At 43.3% G+C, this 20,829-nt stretch overlaps 1 protein-coding gene across 1 annotated transcript; it reads left to right on the top strand.

Annotated features, from left to right (window-relative positions):
• Window positions 1-125: 125 nt before the first annotated feature.
• Window positions 126-20,564, top strand: prpf8 (pre-mRNA processing factor 8). The gene is made up of 43 exons (XM_071900613.2): window positions 126-246; window positions 892-1,012; window positions 1,155-1,323; window positions 1,533-1,697; window positions 1,946-2,164; window positions 2,356-2,568; window positions 2,845-2,970; window positions 3,428-3,533; window positions 3,906-4,096; window positions 4,249-4,368; window positions 4,502-4,691; window positions 5,074-5,193; window positions 5,953-6,087; window positions 6,281-6,410; window positions 6,543-6,739; window positions 7,017-7,223; window positions 7,681-7,844; window positions 7,978-8,104; window positions 8,362-8,554; window positions 8,807-8,994; window positions 9,193-9,431; window positions 9,638-9,784; window positions 10,028-10,238; window positions 10,483-10,599; window positions 10,709-10,956; window positions 11,071-11,250; window positions 11,440-11,575; window positions 11,735-11,904; window positions 12,280-12,409; window positions 12,557-12,703; window positions 13,131-13,291; window positions 13,495-13,686; window positions 14,622-14,859; window positions 15,051-15,179; window positions 15,635-15,748; window positions 15,901-16,074; window positions 16,415-16,608; window positions 17,064-17,303; window positions 17,701-17,842; window positions 18,030-18,170; window positions 18,352-18,491; window positions 19,193-19,395; window positions 19,929-20,564. Exons 2-43 carry the CDS (start codon window positions 904-906, stop codon window positions 20,081-20,083), a joined length of 7,017 nt encoding a protein of 2,338 aa, XP_071756714.1. The 5' UTR covers window positions 126-246; window positions 892-903; the 3' UTR covers window positions 20,084-20,564.
• Window positions 20,565-20,829: the final 265 nt, after the last annotated feature.

The following is a 20,829-nucleotide window of genomic DNA, read 5'->3' as shown; positions in this document are numbered from 1 at the left end:
TTTTTCGACGTAAGTTTGTTTCCTAGTGACAAAGAAACGCTTGGCGAGAGCGTACTCGACGTCTGTGATTCCCGTTGAGCTGCGTGCATCGTGTGGCTGCCGTCCGCTCTGCGTGCTGCAGTTTAGGAAGACAATTCAACACAACCGGGGAAAGTCTATTCAGCTTTGAAAGAAATGTTGTGGAGAAATTAGTTATCTGCGAAACGAGGCTATCTTCGACGTTAAGCAGTTGCCTTGGGAGTGGAGGTAAGTTAACTGGTGTTGCAAATACTGTAACATGTATTAGTTAACTGCTATGCTAGTGTTAGCTTTAGCTTAGCAACTTCATTCACGCTTGGCCTTAACTCTACTATGGCACCTACCTTGATGAAAATGATGCAAACATGCTATATAACGTTAAGTACCGTTTGAATACCTTACAGGAATATTTTGTAAAGGTTCACCAAATGCCTATTCGGTTAAATTGCTCGTTGTATCTTAAGGTTTGGTGCTACGGTTTGTGCCGCTCTCGGAGCCGTATTGTGTGGTTAGCTAACACTAGCTAGCGTAAATCAACGTGTGATCCGTTGTATTGTGAGTGCTGAAAGGCGAGTAGCTAATTATTTAGCTTCGTCGAGAGACCTTTCCCAAACCTACATTGATTGCAAAGTGCTTTCAGGACATTAGCAGAACTAATCGTTACAACAAGTCTGCTAAGTTAGCTCCATAGGCTAACGTTAATGGCAGTATCATATTAAATGCATCTGCTTTTTTAATTGTACATTAGTTACTTTAACACTATAGTTTCGGATATTGGCAGGATTGGCAGCTGACAGACAGGAATCCGTCGCACACAATGCACGCAGGATCGAGTATTTATTGTAATCCTCTGTTTGGTTCTTGTGTTTTTAGTTGTGAGGCACCATGGCAGCTGCTTTTCCCTACAGAGGGGTCCCAGGCGGGATGCCACCAGGTATACCCCCTCCTGCCCAGGTACCAGACTACATGTCTGAGGATAAACTGCAAGAGAAAGGTATGTTAGGTTTTACTTATCGCTATATCATCTTTATTTAAAATTTCACTGTTATTTGACCCAATCTTCATATGGATAAGATGCCGTACATGCACGGTCATCTTTGCATTTGTTATGCACTAAAACTCTTCCTACTCTACAGCAAGGAAATGGCAGCAGTTGCAGGCAAAGCGCTACTCTGAGAAGAGAAAGTTTGGCTTTGTGGATGCTCAGAAGGAGGACATGCCACCCGAGCATGTCCGTAAGATCATCAGGGACCATGGGGACATGACCAACAGGAAGTTTCGTCACGATAAGAGGGTCTACCTTGGGTAAGATTTAATCACTTGTATAATAAACATGCACCAATTTAACCATCTAAAAACAATTCGGTACCATTTTTCTTGTCTTTTAACGTGTCAAATTCTGCTTGGGTTAGCACTTCAAGTGCATACATGAAAATACTTTTCACATGAATGCTCCCTGTTGGAGAATAGCTCATCTTGTATCCCTTTTTGTTTTTGTCCTTTGTGTTGAACAGTGCTCTCAAGTACATGCCTCACGCTGTGCTAAAGCTGCTGGAGAACATGCCCATGCCTTGGGAACAGATCCGAGATGTGCCCGTCCTCTACCACATCACGGGAGCCATTTCCTTCGTCAACGAAATCCCCTGGGTCATCGAGCCTGTCTACATCGCCCAGTGGGGGTAAGAGAGAGCACCTCGTTTGGTGATTTACTTGTTTTGATTATAGTGTTGTGTTTTCAGTACATTTCACTTATAAATCTGAAAAATGCACATTAGCAGCTTTGTGCTAATGATTCGATTTTGAGTGAGGATTGCTTACGTATCAACACAAATAAAATTCCAAACAATTCCAAGCATTCCAAACATTGATGAGCAAGATTTCTTACGGCTCTCACTGATCAGCATTATCCCCTTTCCTCCCTCCCCAGTGCCATGTGGATCATGATGCGTCGTGAGAAGCGTGACCGCCGGCACTTCAAGCGTATGCGCTTTCCACCATTCGACGATGAAGAGCCCCCACTGGACTATGCTGACAACATCCTTGACGTTGAACCGCTGGAGGCCATCCAGATGGAGCTGGACCCTGAGGAGGATTCTTCAGTTGTGGACTGGTTCTATGAGCACCAGCCTCTCAAAGACACCACAAAGTAAGTCTCCACTTTATTCTCATATTATCCAGAGAGACAGACGTTAACCCTGCTTTTAGACCGCTGCTCCCAATTTGGCTAAATCTAACAATGAATAATGTTTCAACATGTATGAGATCTCAGCTTCAACATGCTATCTCCTCATGTATAATGTTCATCATACGTGTAACCCTGTCTTGTTTCCTCCTCAGGTATGTGAATGGCACAACCTACCGTCGCTGGCAGTTCACCCTGCCCATGATGTCCACACTGTACCGCCTGGCCAACCAGCTGCTGACTGACCTGGTGGACTACAACTACTTCTATCTGTTTGACCTCAAGGCCTTCTTCACTTCCAAGGCCCTGAACATGGCGATCCCTGGTGGACCCAAGTTTGAGCCCCTGGTCAGGGACATCAACCTCCAGTAAGGACCTCCTGCCATTCATAAACAATAGAGCTGAAAACTAGTTACTATTACTGTGCTGGATTATGCAGGCCATGTTGCACAAACACCACTTGCATGATTATAAATGTGAAAACATGTGGATGGAGACTTTTTTTCTGCATTTTGTTTTTACGAAAAGCATATTTCTTGTATTTGTTCGAATGCAAATTCTGCTTTATCCCCATGTAAGCAGCAAGCATGAATTTATTTATGCTAGATTATCTTTGCCTTAAGACTTCTCTAATTCTCCCACAGGGATGAAGACTGGAACGAGTTCAATGATATCAACAAGATCATCATCCGACAGCCTATCAGGACAGAGTACAAAATCGCCTTCCCCTACCTGTACAACAACCTGCCGCATCATGTCCACCTCACCTGGTGAGAGAAAGTCCACTAGAAGTGAATGAACAAAATAATGAATAACTTTCTTAAAGGGGCACTTCACTGAAAAACAATGTTGATAAATGATCTTATCTCAAAACTAAACAGTCTTGTCACATTAATGTGATTCAAGAGTTTTTGAAATTTTGGAGTGACAACATGGAGGGCATATGTGCAAAATGGAAAGAAATAAGCTGTTTTGTATACTTTGAATCAGGCTTTTTAAGGTTCAGATCAAAACTAGGTATTACAACCAAATCTTTAACAATTAAGTGAAGAACTTAGCAAAAATCCTTGTTGGAGAATCAATTGCATTAAAGTCTGAGTCAAAACAGTTCAGATGTAACTTTGGTAAAATGCCCCCTTAACTATTTTGTTCATCAAATTACTTAAACTGTGAGATCTATATTGACTATAGGAATGAGTGCACCTTCCTAACTATTTCTTTTTGCAGGTACCATACGCCCAATGTGGTGTTTATCAAGACAGAGGATCCAGATCTTCCGGCGTTCTACTTTGACCCCCTGATCAACCCCATCTCTCACAGACACTCTGTCAAGGTAAGTCTGGCTCATAGTCCACCTTCTGCTTTTGACAGGGGGGAAAGATAAATAAAATGCTCTCACAACAAGTCTGAAGAAGAATTAAGTCCTCTTACAAAGGCGCACTTGCATTGGTCTGCTTGCCTGTGCGTAAGAACTGGAGGAATATTAAATGAATGGTGCTTTTATTAATCGCTGGCTGCAGTTGCAGTTGGCCCCGTACCATTCAGACATTGCCTTACAAATGTTATAGTAGTTGGAGTTGAAAATCAAATGGTGTAAAACTCGAGAAGAAAGGAAAAATTAGATCCTTTTTTTAATTGAATCACTTGATTTGAAGGCAAAGTCCCCTTGCACACTCTTGTTTCAATCTCCTTTACCCGCTCACAGAGTCAAGAGCCTCTGCCTGATGACGACGAGGAGTTTGAGCTGCCCGAGTATGTGGAGCCTTTCCTCAAAGAAACGCCACTCTACACAGACAACACCGCCAATGGCATCGCTCTGCTGTGGGCACCGAGACCCTTCAACTTGCGGTCTGGCCGGACAAGGCGTGCCATTGACATCCCCCTCATCAAGAACTGGTGAGTAAACTGTTGGACCAACCTGAAATGTGGTACAGATTTGCAGTTTCAAGACAAACTGATCTTTCCTACTATGTTGAGCAGCTTGACTTAATAAAACAGTGGCTATATTTGATAAAATGTAATTGGGAGGTGTTTGCATCATTTTACAGGTATCGTGAGCACTGCCCAGCTGGCCAGCCCGTGAAAGTGCGTGTGTCATACCAGAAACTGCTCAAGTACTATGTGCTCAATGCTCTCAAACACAGACCACCCAAGGCCCAGAAGAAGAGGTGAGCATCTCTAGAGACACTGCATTGAAAAGCTCCACTTTCATTTTCTATTGCCTTATCTTTCTGACAGGAGCCAATTTCGTTGCCTATAATCTAGATCTCTTGTAAAGATTTCCCCTCTGTTGGCTTCCAGGTACCTGTTCCGTTCCTTCAAGGCCACCAAGTTCTTCCAGTCCACCAAGCTGGACTGGGTGGAGGTGGGCCTGCAGGTGTGCCGACAGGGCTACAACATGCTCAATCTGCTTATCCACCGAAAGAACCTCAACTACCTGCATCTTGACTACAACTTCAACCTGAAGCCCGTCAAGACACTCACCACTAAGGTACAAGCTTCACCATGTAGCTTTATATGAGCTTTTAATGTGATTCCCTTGACACCTTATTTAATTAGTTATTTGAATTATTTGGCACTGTGTACACGGATGCCTTAATTTAGAGCCATATGAAATTTGTTCGATTTTTCTCTTGGAATCTAATTATTCCCATTTTCCTTTGTTGATGGTTTTAATTACTCATGAAAAACAAATGTTATGTCTGAAGTTCCAGATTCAGCAATTCTGTGATTTCTGTAAAACCCAATATATTGGACATAAAGTCACTTTTTTCTTGCTGAATGATGTTGCACACTATCATCTGTTGTGGTACCAAGAACTGTTTGTACTATCGTAGCCAACCTAGCACTGCCTCTGTGTTTCCATCCTCTAGGAGCGTAAGAAGTCCAGATTCGGCAACGCCTTCCATCTGTGCAGAGAGGTGCTGCGTCTCAGCAAGCTGGTGGTGGACAGCCACGTCCAGTACAGACTGGGAAATGTTGACGCATTCCAGGTGAGGAACAAAGACCAATTTTACTCAGCAGGTCCCATCTGCGGCCCAGCTACACTCCCCCACAAACCTGCAGAAAAATAATGGAGGGTTGTAGCGACACCTTGCTTAGAAAGTTTAACTATCACCTGAACTATGTTGGTCTCAGTTAAGTAAAACTGAAACTGAAATCATACTGTATGTCACCAGTGTGTTGTTTGAGTTCAAACTAGGTAAAACTTAGGCAGGGCTGTGTTCCATTGATTGCATGCCATTTAGGTTACCCATTTATTAAACTATTACTTTATTCATTGTGCTGCCAGTTTATGTTGAGCTACTGTAAGTGGTTCAATATTTTTCAGGTACATACAGACACATTTTTGTCAGTGATCAATAAATAGGACATTTATTCAAAATGTGTTGTATTTGTTAGGTATTGTTAGCAGCACACACAGATGAGCTGAAAACCAAACACACACACTCAAGGGAGTACTCTAAAACTTTCTCAAAGGGTGACAGGTCCATAGAAGAGTTGCATATGTAAAACTTTAAAGGTGTACTTTATGCCAGTGTTAATAAAAAAAAGAAAAAAATCTCCACCATACGGTTGGTCCTTGGCACTATCAGTGAACTTGAGAATCAAAAAATGTGTTCAGTCCCGTTTTGGTTTTGGCCCTATGTTTAACATTTTGATTGACATACAGATTGTGCTATCAATATATCCATTCTCCTACATGGTGGCTTACACATGCCTAATCTCAGAATTTTCCCTCTATGTTGTAGTTGGCTGATGGGCTGCAGTACATCTTTGCTCACGTGGGCCAGCTGACAGGAATGTACCGCTACAAGTACAAGCTGATGAGACAAATCCGCATGTGCAAAGACCTCAAGCACCTCATCTACTACCGGTTCAATACCGTAAGTACACACACACACACACACACACACACACACCCGCCGTTTTGTCTGTCTGCCAACAGTTAAGCTTACCAAAGTAATGTTTTGCTGTAAAAAGAAAGTATTTGTTATTATTCCACAAAAATATTGTCAAACATAACAAGAAATTACTGTTTTATTTAATGTTTGGGTTTTTCTGTGTTTGTTTGATCAGGGTCCTGTGGGAAAGGGTCCAGGCTGTGGCTTCTGGGCTCCTGGCTGGAGGGTTTGGCTGTTCTTCATGAGGGGCATCACCCCACTGTTGGAGAGGTGGCTTGGAAACCTGCTGGCCAGGCAGTTTGAAGGTATGCATACACCTTTTCAAAATTTTTGGTGCCCACTTGACCTATTTTTTGCTTTAGAAAATAAACATAATGCATATTTTCTGTGGTTTACATGCCATTTTCAGCTGCAACCTTTCTGACTTCTCCTAACAGGGCGTCACTCCAAGGGCGTGGCCAAGACTGTGACCAAACAGCGTGTGGAGTCTCACTTTGACCTGGAGCTGCGTGCTGCGGTGATGCACGACATCTTGGACATGATGCCTGAGGGAATCAAACAGAACAAGGCCAGGACCATCCTGCAGCACCTCAGCGAGTCCTGGAGGTGCTGGAAGGCCAACATCCCCTGGAAGGTCAGCGAATTATAGACCTCACCTCAGCTGTGACTGAATACTTGGAGTGGAAACTAGTCTGGTAGATTCTTGAAAGACAGAAATCGATCAGTGAATCCTTTTATTGCTATTTCATTTGAATTGAGGATTTGTTGAGTTTCCTAAAAACAATGAAATGAAAAATACTAATAAGTACTCCTAAAATAATAGCATTCAAAATGGTTGTGGCAGATAAGGCTCAGTATGGATATATGAATAAACATTGTTCTGATTCTTCAACCTTTTCCAACCATCTCAGGTGCCAGGTCTGCCCACTCCCATCGAGAACATGATCCTGCGCTACGTGAAGGCTAAGGCTGACTGGTGGACCAACACGGCTCACTACAACCGTGAGCGAATCCGCCGCGGAGCCACCGTGGACAAGACGGTGTGCAAGAAGAACCTGGGGAGACTGACCCGTCTGTACCTGAAAGCTGAGCAGGAGAGACAGCATAATTACCTGAAGGTAACACACAGAAGAAAGAAAATACAAAAAATGTTCCTTCCAGTGAACAAAAGTTGTATTTGTGTTGTCTATTGCATTTCAGTATGTTTACTGTAGCATTATATTTATAATAAATATAATATAATAATAATAATATGCTAATATAATAATGTGAATAGTATAATTTTTTTGGCCCTTTTCACAGATGGAAAGAGGTTAGATTTCTCTACTGGATAAATTGATTAGGTTTCAATGCTTTTTGTCAGTGACCACAAACAAATCATCCAAATCTGTACTGTTGAATAAGATTAATTGAACTTGTACTCTGCATCAGCTAATGCTTTAAGTTAAGTGCTATAAATTGGTTGTCAGCAGTGAAAAATGAATCAGTTCTGTATCATCCCTACATCCTACTGTTGTCCAGGGACAGCACATTTTGGTACATGTTTGATTTGAGGTATGTTTGTTTTGCCCACAGGATGGTCCCTACATCACAGCTGAAGAGGCGGTAGCCATCTACACCACCACAGTGCACTGGCTGGAGAGTCGGCGCTTCTCACCCATCCCCTTCCCCCCGCTGTCCTACAAACATGACACCAAGCTGCTCATCCTGGCCTTGGAGAGGCTCAAGGAGGCGTACAGGTAACATACTGCGAACATAATGCTGATGATGCTGATGACTAACTCATCAGCACACATCAATTCACAGTGGGCTAAATCATTGCCAGAATTTTTTTTCTACATTATTCAGTTTGTGTCTTTCTTGTGTCCCTAGTGTGAAATCCCGTCTGAACCAGTCTCAGAGGGAAGAGCTGGGTCTGATAGAGCAGGCATACGACAACCCCCACGAGGCGCTGTCCAGGATCAAACGTCACCTGCTCACCCAGAGAGCCTTCAAAGAGGTCAGGACCAAGACCTATGAAGATTTTTTCCTAAAACTATCCAAGTGAAGTTTTTGAATGAGGCCTAATACGGAATGTATAAATTATAATAGTGTGTGTGTATACGTTTACAAACAATAGAGATGTAAACAAGTCATTTACAGCTTCAAACTACATGTAAAATCATTAGTTAGATGTTACATATTGCTTGTCCTTGGATGAATAGCTCTGTCAGTCCCATCCATCTCAGTCTTAACACTTCCTTCCCCCTTCTCCAGGTGGGTATTGAGTTCATGGACTTGTACAGCCACCTGGTGCCGGTGTACGACGTGGAGCCGCTGGAGAAGATCACTGACGCCTACCTCGACCAGTACCTGTGGTATGAGGCAGACAAGAGACGCCTCTTCCCACCCTGGATCAAACCTGCCGACACCGAGCCACCGCCACTGTTGGTCTACAAGTGGTGCCAAGGTCAGGGCTCCGCTCATGAAGGAATAGAACTGTGAATAGAGGGAATAGCAGTGGTGTTGGTTTTGTGATATTTGTGGTATAATGTTAGCGGCTGTGTGATTGCCTGACATCGGCTTTTAGGTGGAATGAAAAGGCAATATTGAACCAATATGCTATCCAAATCTCATAACCCCGCTAAGTCAGCAGGAGAAATTGAGAAAGGAACAACTGTCAAACATTATCTGAATGCTTTTTTTATCGTATGCTCCCCAGGCATCAACAACTTGCAGGATGTGTGGGAGACTACGGAGGGCGAGTGCAACGTGATGCTGGAGTCCCGCTATGAGAAGATGTATGAGAAGATTGATCTGACACTGCTCAACAGGCTGCTGCGTCTCATTGTGGACCACAACATCGCTGATTACATGACGGCCAAGAACAACGTGGTCATCAACTACAAGGTAAGCATTCAGTTTACATTCTGATTTGTTCCTATATAATCTTCATTAGGTAATCCTACAGAACCTGCAAATAAAGAAAGTCAATAGTGGTGACATTTGCCATTCGATCATTGATTTATTACTGGGATAAATTCACATATGTTTTGGTCATCTAGTTGGTCTAAACTTCCTTTTTGTCTTCTCTCCATCCCCATCCAGGACATGAACCACACCAACTCCTATGGCATCATCCGGGGGCTCCAGTTTGCCTCGTTCATTGTGCAGTACTACGGCCTGGTGATGGACCTGCTGGTGCTCGGCCTGCACCGTGCCAGTGAGATGGCTGGCCCGCCCCAGATGCCCAATGACTTCCTCAGTTTCCAGGACACAGTGACGGAGAGCGCCCACCCAATCCGCCTGTACTGCCGCTACATCGACCGCATCCACATCTTCTTCAGGTGGGATTGAGTCATTAAAAGGAGAACTTGTATCCCTGCTCCTGTGGCCTCTGAAGTGGGAGGTTTTTGGAAATGTTTGAAGATGATTTCTGACAACATGAGTTTTACAAACTGCCTTGTAGATTTTTAGCATATGTGTAAAATGAGGGAAGTATGTGATTTACTCCCATACATGTTATATTTAAAGTGTATATTCATGGGTCCAGGTTTTCCGCTGATGAGGCCAGGGACCTGATTCAGAGATACCTGACTGAGCACCCGGATCCCAACAATGAGAACATAGTCGGCTACAACAACAAGAAGTGCTGGCCTCGTGACGCCCGCATGAGACTGATGAAGCATGACGTCAACCTGTGAGTTCCACCTCCAGACTGTGTTGAATTTTATAAGACTATTGAGCTTTATCGTATTTTGAACATTCTGCTTATTTAACCAGGTTGACATTCCCCTTAATGTTTGAAATAACAATAAAAAAATCAAGTTTCTGTGAAATTGGAATATACTTTGCCATTTGAGATGAAGTTAAGTGAATAGTCATAACATTTCAATGTGGAATAATAGGTTGTCATTTTCTCTCTCTCCCCCAACCCTCCCAGCGGTCGTGCGGTGTTCTGGGACATCAAGAACCGTCTTCCCCGGTCGGTGACCACCGTCCAATGGGAGAACAGCTTTGTGTCGGTCTACAGCAAGGACAACCCCAACCTGCTGTTCAACATGTGTGGCTTTGAGTGCCGCATCCTGCCCAAGTGCCGCACCAGCTATGAGGAGTTCACCCACAAGGATGGTGTTTGGAACCTGCAGAATGAGGTGAGGAGGCCAAAACCCAAATAAATAACAGCTGTGCTGCTTAAAATAAATGGACAGTTTGAGTCAGTTGTGTTGTTCAGGCACATAATATAAAATGGATATCCCAGTTTTCTGAGCATAGTACTGTCAGATCTCATAAAATTGGAACTGTGTACAATGTTTTTTTTTTTTTTTGTTCTTTCTTCAGGTAGCCCTAAGCACATTTCTGTTTATCTGAGCCATAATTTTGTATTTCTGTGTGTAGGTCACCAAAGAGAGGACGGCTCAGTGTTTCCTGCGTGTGGATGATGAATCAATGCAGCGCTTCCACAACAGAGTGCGTCAGATCCTGATGGCCTCTGGATCCACCACATTCACCAAGGTCAGCAAACAACCATATCCCTTAAGTAAAAAAAATAAAATTGAAAAATAACAGGGTGCCTAATTACCTTGTCAGAATAAGTCTAAGTATCTCCCCTCTTTGCCTCCAGATTGTGAACAAATGGAACACGGCTCTGATTGGCCTGATGACGTACTTCCGCGAGGCAGTGGTCAACACCCAGGAGCTCCTGGACCTGCTGGTCAAGTGTGAGAACAAGATCCAGACGCGTATCAAGATCGGCCTCAACTCCAAAATGCCCAGCCGCTTCCCCCCTGTAGTCTTCTACACTCCCAAAGAGTTGGGCGGCCTCGGCATGCTGTCTATGGGCCATGTGCTTATCCCACAGTCGGACCTGCGGTAAGAGATGGTGGATGACTTGATCTCTAGTTGGTGTTCCCATTACATTTATTTAACTGCGGTGGTTCAGCAAATCGGCCGGTCATTCATTTATTTCTTTTCCCTCTCCACCAGGTGGTCCAAGCAGACGGATGTGGGCATCACACATTTCCGGTCAGGAATGAGCCATGAAGAGGATCAGCTGATCCCTAACTTGTATCGCTACATTCAGCCATGGGAGAGCGAGTTCATCGATTCCCAGAGGGTTTGGGCCGAGTACGCTCTCAAGAGGCAGGAGGCCATCGCCCAGAACAGGTACGGCCTTAAACATGGCTTCAATGCAGATAAACACCTTGTACAGTAGATTTGTAGGTGCCATGGTTAAAGAATAATTCTCACATTTTTCTTGTAGAGAATCTTTTCATTTAACTCGTCTCTGTCCACTAGCAGTTGTAAGAGCTGATACTAGGCAAAGCAAATAGCAGTGTGTTTTCTGTGTCCCAGGCGTCTGACACTGGAGGACTTGGAGGACTCCTGGGACAGAGGAATCCCCCGTATCAACACCCTCTTCCAGAAGGACAGACACACGCTGGCCTATGACAAGGGCTGGAGAGTCAGGACAGATTTCAAACAGTACCAGGTACGATTGGAGATGCAGCTGCTTCATTGTTTGCTTTGAGGTTGAAAATAGTCATTCAGATTGTTAGTGGCTTTGCTGAAATTTTAGGTAAAGTTCAATACAACCCACAAATAGACTTGGTACAATTTATTAACATTTCTGTGTTGATTGTGACTGCAGGTGCTGAAGCAGAACCCGTTCTGGTGGACCCACCAGAGGCACGACGGCAAGCTGTGGAACCTAAACAACTACCGCACAGACATGATCCAGGCCCTGGGCGGTGTGGAGGGCATCCTGGAGCACACACTCTTCAAAGGCACTTACTTCCCCACCTGGGAGGGTCTCTTCTGGTGAGAGCAGTTTGAAGCTACAAATGTACAAATCTCCAAATCTGTTTACAGTGCAATTTGATAAGAAATTAGGAGGAGAATTTGATGATTGTAGCTCTCCTTCATCTCACAAAATCCTATTGTTGATGTTCAAAGAAAATAGGGTATACAGTGTTTTTTATGCAGTTTGGTCTGCTAGTCCCTAATGAAAACCACAGACTGGCCAAAACACATTGGCCTTAGCTTTAATACATTCTTTTAAACTAGCCATGAAATAGACTTTTATATTTTTACCTGAAGAGTGCCTTGGAACTCCCTCTTTTTCCTATTGTTGTTTTGTTTTACATTTAATGCATCAAAATATAACAGCACTTCTTATGTCTTTCTGGGCTTCAGGGAGAAGGCCAGTGGCTTTGAGGAGTCCATGAAATGGAAGAAGCTGACCAACGCCCAGAGGTCTGGTCTCAACCAGATCCCCAACCGTCGCTTCACACTTTGGTGGTCACCCACCATCAACAGAGCCAATGTTAGTACAAATATCAACAGTTGAAACTGTATTTCTTGTCAAATGGTTTGAATTTTTTTACCTTGCCCTGAAAATGAGAAATGTGTTATTGGTTCAGAAGATTCTGCATTGGCCAACAGTTTTTCTTCTTCTGTCTTTTATCCCTAGGTGTATGTCGGTTTTCAGGTACAGCTTGACCTGACGGGTATCTTCATGCACGGCAAGATCCCCACGCTGAAGATCTCCCTCATTCAGATCTTTAGGGCTCACTTGTGGCAGAAGATCCACGAGAGCATTGTCATGGATCTCTGTCAGGTGGGTTGTTAGGGTTTTTTTTTTTTTTTTTTTTCCCTTACGCACTAGGTTTTCACACAGCATAAGAATCCATAGGACTAACTTGCTTATTCGAAATTAACTGACTGCAATACAGTACATCACAGATATAAATCTCAAACAGACTGGATTAATTTAAATTTCCCAAATGCAAGGACATTTAAATTAACACACTATTCAGTCAGATTAAGATGATTTGCTGCCTGCATGTAAATGCTGTCACTTTGTGAATAGTTGTCAAATGTAATTTGTGGTTTTAAGGTTATTGAAAAGCAAGATAGATTTCTGTGATGGCAAAATATAGCAGTCAAAGTTCACGGTTTATAATGGATTCTTTCTAGCATTTATTTTTTTTACTCTTAACTCGCTCTGCCCACATTGGGAATAACTCTGCTGTTTTTGTGTTCAGGTGTTTGACCAGGAGCTGGATGCTCTGGAGATTGAGACGGTGCAGAAGGAGACCATTCACCCCAGGAAGTCCTACAAGATGAACTCCTCCTGTGCAGACATCCTCCTCTTTGCATCATACAAGTGGAATGTCTCCCGACCCTCACTGCTTGCAGATTCCAAGTATGTCTTCAGGAGTTAACGCAATATATCATCACCTGCAACAAAATTGTCACCTAATATATTGAACCTTTTTGAGAACCTCCCTAATCTACACAATGTGTTATGAAGAAGTGATATGGGCATTGTAAACTCATCATGAAAAGCATTCTAAAGGTCTTTTGTGTAGTCTTGTTAAAATGTAAAATGTGGACCTCCTCCTACAGGGACGTGATGGACAGCACCACCACACAGAAGTACTGGATCGACATCCAGCTGCGTTGGGGTGACTACGACTCACATGACATTGAGCGTTACGCCAGGGCCAAGTTCCTGGACTACACCACCGACAACATGAGTATCTACCCCTCCCCCACCGGGGTGCTGATTGCTATCGACCTGGCTTACAACCTCCACAGGTTAGGACTGTTACAAGCATGGATACATGATCAGTTATAATGGCAGATACCTACAGGATTCACTGTTACGTAAACAAGGTTGCCGTTTATTGTAACATCCATCAATTGCTATTGCTTTTACTTGACTAACACATCTGCAGGTTAATACCCCTATGCTGGCCCTCTTATTAGCTTGTTTTTTGTTGTTTGGACTTCCAGGACAATTGAAAATATAAGACACACAGAGCACATGAACGCAGCATAATACTTTGGCCAACGCACAAAAATCTAAGGTCTAAAATGTCTAATGGCAGAAATCCTAGATCTGGATCACTACCAAAACCCCAACCCTAATCAACTGATCCTTTGGCCAAGGTCCACCAAATTTCAGCCAAATCCATTCATAACTTTTGACATATCTTGCTAACAAACACACAAACAGACAGGGATGAAAACATAACGTCCTTCCAACTTTGTTGGCAGAGGTAATAATGGATTCACATACATGCTTCACAATATTGTGTGGTTCTTGGCACCCACTTGTTCATGTCGACAAGTATATTATGCTGTAGCTTGTCAAGTTTTCACACTAGCTCCCTAATATGTTGTACATGAGCATTACCATCTGCCATAGTGTCTCTCACACTAGGCTTCTTGAAGTGAGAGGTTAGTCTAAATCCTTTTTGCTTGTACCCTAATTTGAACTTAACTTGACAGTCAAAACAGTCAAGTCAGTCAGGGCAACAACCAAAAACAGACAGGGTGGCTTAGTGACCATAGAGACTGTCGTTCAACCGGAAGCCCTGGTCTCAAGCACCCACCCTGCTGAAGTGTCCTTGAGCAAGATACTGAATCCCTACCAGCTGCAGTGGTGCTGTCCTGTAGCTGACCTTAGTGTGTCTCAACAACCACAATGTAGTCTTTAACCTTATATGTCATTTCCTGTCCTCCTGTAGTGCCTACGGTAACTGGTTCCCAGGAGGCAAGCCACTGATCCAGCAGGCCATGGCCAAGATCATGAAGGCCAATCCTGCCCTGTATGTGCTCAGGGAGCGCATCCGCAAGGGTCTGCAGCTGTACTCATCAGAGCCCACCGAGCCCTACCTGTCCTCACAGAACTATGGAGAACTCTTCTCCAACCAGATCATCTGGTTCGTAGATGACACCAATGTCTACAGAGTCACCATCCACAAGGTGTGGGGCGATCATTGTATTTTTTTCCTCAACACCAATTCAGTGAATAATTGTTCTGCCTGCACCATTTGTTAGGAATACTAGCTTATTAATATTGTTGGGTCTGTGCCTGAAGACTTGGCTTTGCAGAAGAATGTAAAAACACCTATCCTTTTGAATTAGTCACATGTATTCTCCATCTCTCTCTTCAGACCTTTGAGGGTAACTTGACCACCAAGCCCATCAATGGGGCTATCTTCATCTTCAACCCCAGGACTGGACAGCTCTTCCTCAAGATCATCCACACCTCTGTGTGGGCTGGGCAGAAACGTCTGGGACAGGTACGGCCTTGGCTCTAGAAACATTGATCAGTATCATCGCTAGACTTTTTTGGGGGGATTTATTTATTCTGATTCCTATTCTGCTTATTGAAATGATTCCTGAAATATTTGTTGAGGAAAAAAAAAACAGCTTATCAGTGCAGGTTGATTGTATCATATTGTTACTGGAATTGGTTTTTGATACCCCACCCAAATCATAATGCTGATGGTGAAGGCAATGCCAAAAGGTGAAACCAACAGATGTTGAACTGTCAACACTCATATTATTGTATGAAGTTAATAGCTTTCTTAGTCATTAACACTCTATATCACAAGTATAATTTGTCCACACAGACACACTCGCACACCTTCTGAGCCTTTCACAGTGGCTAGCTAGATTTTTGGCCCTAACCAAGACTAAAATTGCTCACTTCTGGCCCCAAGTGCCCTGCTTCATTGTTGCTTTATCTCTGTAGCTGGCCAAATGGAAGACAGCTGAAGAAGTGGCTGCCTTGATCCGCTCCCTGCCTGTGGAAGAGCAGCCCAAACAGATCATTGTCACCAGGAAGGGCATGTTGGATCCTCTTGAGGTGAGACTTTGTCAAGCTAAATTCTACTACATAATAATGACAAGACTTTATGTGCGTCTCAGTGAGATTTCTGAAGATTAAATACACACTCAAACTCTTTTCAGTTCTAATGCCAAGCACTGTCCTCCTCCTCATCCTTCTCCCCCCTGCAGGTCCACTTGCTGGACTTCCCCAACATTGTGATCAAGGGCTCCGAGTTGCAGCTGCCCTTCCAGGCCTGTCTGAAGGTGGAGAAGTTTGGAGACCTGATCCTGAAGGCTACCGAGCCCCAGATGGTGCTCTTCAACCTCTACGACGACTGGCTCAAGACCATCTCCTCTTACACAGTCAGTCACACTCCCTGCTAGAACTTCAAACCAGGATTAAATAGATTTATTAACTTTTTAACTCACTGTACCGAGTCTCTAGGGAAGTTGTTTTTTCAGTATGTTTGATTTCTGAGGCAATTTACCAACAACTGTTAGCAAGAACAGTTATTTATCAATACTAAAAGCATTACAAGCCAAAACAAAATGTTAGCCTTCTATTTCCTTGTCAAGTGTAACAATGATCTAGCCCCCAACTGTTGTCCTAACAAAACCCTTAATGATGCATTTATTTTCAAAGAGACAACTTGACTTATCTCTGTGTAACTAGTGTGTGTTTGCTGTTCTGCTCCATCCCTAGGCCTTCTCCCGTCTCATCCTGATCCTCAGAGCGCTCCACGTCAACAACGACCGGGCCAAGGTGATCCTGAAACCCGACAAGACGACCATCACTGAGCCCCATCACATTTGGCCCACCCTCACTGATGAGGAGTGGATAAAGGTGGAGGTGCAGCTCAAAGATCTAATTCTGGCCGACTATGGCAAAAAGAACAAGTGAGTAGTAAACATGGGCTGAATATTTATTTGAAATGCATATGTAGTTCAAATAGTTGCTGTAGATATAGATATTTCGTGACTACAGGTGGGACATTTGATTTGCTTTTCAATTTATTTTTTTAGAAATATTTACCTCAAGAAGCAAATAGTATTTCACTGTCTTTTTCTGTCATATTTCTGTCAGGTTTGTTGAAATTTCCTTCAGTCACTTTTAAGGCCATTTTGATTAAACACATCATTCATTATTTCATAGTAGCTTTTCTTTTGATACTACAGTGTAAGCTCCCCATCTGGAACTAATCCATGATCAGTATTACCCACAGTAATGACCATTCACATTAGCATAAGCATAAGTATACATGGTTGGGACTCCTCCTGTCCATCACTGAATAAAACTAGACGTTGATTTCACTGACAACACTCCAGTAACCCCTCCCTTCCCCCCCCTCCAGTGTGAACGTGGCCTCGCTGACCCAGTCTGAGATCCGTGACATCATCCTGGGCATGGAGATCTCAGCTCCGTCACAGCAGCGGCAGCAAATTGCAGAGATTGAGAAGCAGACCAAGGAGCAGTCGCAGCTTACCGCCACGCAGACGCGCACCGTCAACAAGCATGGTGACGAGATCATCACCTCCACCACCTCCAACTACGAGACACAGACCTTCTCCTCCAAGACTGAGTGGAGGGTCAGGTATGCTGGCAGAATTTGATTTCAGGCTTTGTTTGGAGGAAGTTCTTTACTCTGTTTGCCACTGCAATCTTTATATTGCTCTGTAAAACAATAACGTCACAGAGAAAGATTTAGTGTTACATGCAATACAGGATCCTTCAGACAGTCTCGGGCCAAATAATTTTACTTCAGTTTAATAGCTTCAAAGCAGAAGTTGTAGAATTGTGGGGCTGATGGTTTGAGCTGCAACATTGCAACGACAGTGCTGAAGTCATAAAGTCAAGATTGCAGTTTCTGACTGAAACAAAAAACACCATCACAAACTTAAGTTAATCAGCAACTAAACGGTGAATTCCGTTTTGCATCTTTGGTTTCCATCTCAGTCAGCATGATTGTACCTTGTCCCCTCCTCCCCCAGGGCCATATCTGCTGCCAATCTCCACCTGAGAACCAACCACATCTACGTGTCGTCTGATGACATCAAGGAGACGGGCTACACCTACATCCTGCCCAAGAATGTCCTCAAGAAGTTCATCTGCATCTCAGATCTGCGAGCGCAGGTACATATGGGGGCCCATGGTGCTGCGTTTCATACACAAACTGTCTGAACCTTTGACATGAATACAGAATTATTGCATTGTTGCTCACTTGGATATAATTACTTTAGGGTCCTTCACAAAGTCTGTGCAGAGAAAGTAAAGCAAAAATACCTCTGTAGATATTGAATGTGTTCCTGTGTTGTTCCAGATTGCAGGCTACCTGTACGGCACCAGTCCTCCAGACAACCCCCAGGTGAAGGAGATCCGTTGTATCGTCATGGTGCCTCAGTGGGGAACGCACCAGACTGTCCACCTGCCCAACCAGCTGCCGGCACATGAATACCTTAAAGTAAGACACACACACAGTTTGAGAGAATGTTCATTCCAGTTAAGGTCATCACTACCATTTTATTCTCAGACTAATTTTTCCGGCTACTTGGGGAGTAACTACTTTTTAAAAACAAACCACAGATGACTAGGAGCAGTTTTCGGTGTCCCGGCAATGTTTAACTTCTCTCCTACCAAACTAGGAAATGGAGCCCCTTGGTTGGATCCACACCCAGCCCAACGAGTCGCCCCAGCTGTCCCCCCAGGATGTCACTACCCACGCCAAGATCATGGCCGACAACCCAGCCTGGGATGGAGAGAAGACCATCATCATCACTTGCAGGTGGGACTCTTCAGAACATGCCTGGGCTCCTAAATCTGACTGTTTCTTGTTTGCATGAGAAAGAAAGTTTTTGTCAGTACTAGTATAGTTGATTATCAATGACTTCTTGCCTGCTGTCATTGCCTAATAAGTGTCTTTAGTGAGATGGTAAGCATTTGGCTACATGGTGAACAGAAATACATGGTGAGCATTAGGCTATTTGGGATCCAGAGGGGAGCAGTCGTGTACCAAGGAGGCCCATGTCATGGAGTTTTTTGTTCCAACCAAACACTACACCACACTACACAATCATCTGTAGACCTAACAACATTGCTGTAGACAAACACAAAAATGCTGGAAATAATTGAAAATGCAGTAGTTATGAGTAAACTATTTTAGAAATGTTAATTGCATAAGAAAGTCGTTTTTATAATGGGTTAAAGAGGGGGAACAACTTTCAAAATGGAGAACTGCAGAATGGAGAACTGGGACTAGAAAAGACTATTACAGTTTCTCGAATAGGTTATCACGATACTTTTTCAGTACTGGTACCACATGCAGCAATACTGTAGGAAACTGACGCTGTAAAAGCTTTTGCTACAGGAAAAACCACAAGTGTGTGTTAGTCTGTAGTCTCTCTTAAAATACAACATGTCACAGTTATGGCTCGTTATACTGATAGGGTTGAATGTTACTAAAAGCGTGTTTCCACTGATTTCCAGCTTCACCCCCGGCTCGTGCACGCTCACTGCCTACAAGCTGACACCCAGCGGCTATGAGTGGGGCCGGCAGAACACGGACAAGGGCAACAACCCTAAAGGCTACCTGCCGTCCCACTATGAGAGGGTGCAGATGCTGCTCTCCGACCGCTTCCTGGGCTTCTTCATGGTGCCTGGCCAGGTCTCCTGGAACTATAACTTCATGGGTCAGTAGCCAGTTTTTGTTTGATTTCTCTTATAAGATGCATGCTAAGTAATGTTGCTTCAAAACAAAGTCTGGGTCTGTTGGTCTTTTCTTGAACAATGATATGAAAGGCATGCATATATCTTTAATATCCTTGGTAATGTTCTGTATGTTTTCATTTGTGACAGTTATTTGTGTCACACATTGATTTTTCCACTTCCCCTCTCTCTGTTGAGAAAGTCAATTGTATTGATTTTACTATATGTGATTCTGCTTCACAAGCTCAAAATCTCTGCCCTTGCTGTTGTGTGGAATTGTGAATGGCTTTATCAGCTAATGCTCATTCCTCAACAGACAACTCCACCGTAGTACTATGTGAAATTTATAAACTATGTCAAATTGGGTCACGACTTGTATTCATGTTGTCAATTTATTTGATAGTGCTCACAACTATGACACTGGGTATCTGATCACTTCAGATGTAGCAGAATTCAACAAGAATCTGCAGCGTAAATCTGTTTAATTCACGATTTCATTATCTTTTCTTGCCTACAGGCGTACGCCACGACCCCAACATGAAGTATGACCTGCAGCTGTCCAACCCCAAGGAGTTCTACCACGAGGTCCACCGGCCCTCACACTTCCTTAACTTCGCCTCGCTGCAGGAGGGCGAGATCTACAACGCAGACCGTGAGGACATGTACGCCTGAGAGCGTTTTGTAGATAGCTCTGCCAGAATCATGCAGAGCCAATCCAGTACAGCCCTTGTAATATTTCTATTGAGCAAACGTAACTATGATGTTGGAATTTTTTATGTGAACGCTTTAGGACCTTTTAGGACTCAACTTTCGGATGTTTTCTACAAATGTTATTTTGTTCCCCGCTCTCTCCCTCCCACTGTCTTTCAGTAAGGCTTCTGCATGAAAATGCAGTGTTGATTTTTGTGGCTTCTGACGCATCTAAGCATATGTGCATTTGTGTGTAGTTTTCAGTACACATTAGTTAGGTGTAATATTTGATTATTGAATTTGTTTTGTAAAGGGTGAAATGTCATGGGCCTTACCCTTTAGAAATGGAATTGTAATTGAAAAACCTTTTTATATGCCAGTCAATGCCCTATTACTATGTTGTACTGTACATCGTGTGACATTGTAGCTTGGGTTTAAATAAAGATCACCAGTTTTATAAATATTTGTATTGTGGTTATGTTATAATCTGCTGTGTTTATCTGTTTGTAAGAAAAGTGCAAGAAGTTTGATCAGAATGACTGAGCAGTTTTAATGTTAATTTGATTTCAGAGGGGAAACTTTAGCAGGGCGGATACTTGCTGATATGGAGACTTGAACCCAGGTCCTCAGTTGAAGGACTTTCACCCTGCTGCCAAACACTATCTCTTTTGTTTTCTTGCAACTGGCAACATATTCCTCCCCGCTTTATGAAATTATAATTTATCACA

The sequence above is a fragment of the Centroberyx gerrardi genome, chromosome 6 (genome assembly GCF_048128805.1).
Source record: "Centroberyx gerrardi isolate f3 chromosome 6, fCenGer3.hap1.cur.20231027, whole genome shotgun sequence".
NCBI lineage: Eukaryota > Metazoa > Chordata > Actinopteri > Beryciformes > Berycidae > Centroberyx > Centroberyx gerrardi.
This window is presented reverse-complemented; position numbering and strand designations above follow the sequence as displayed.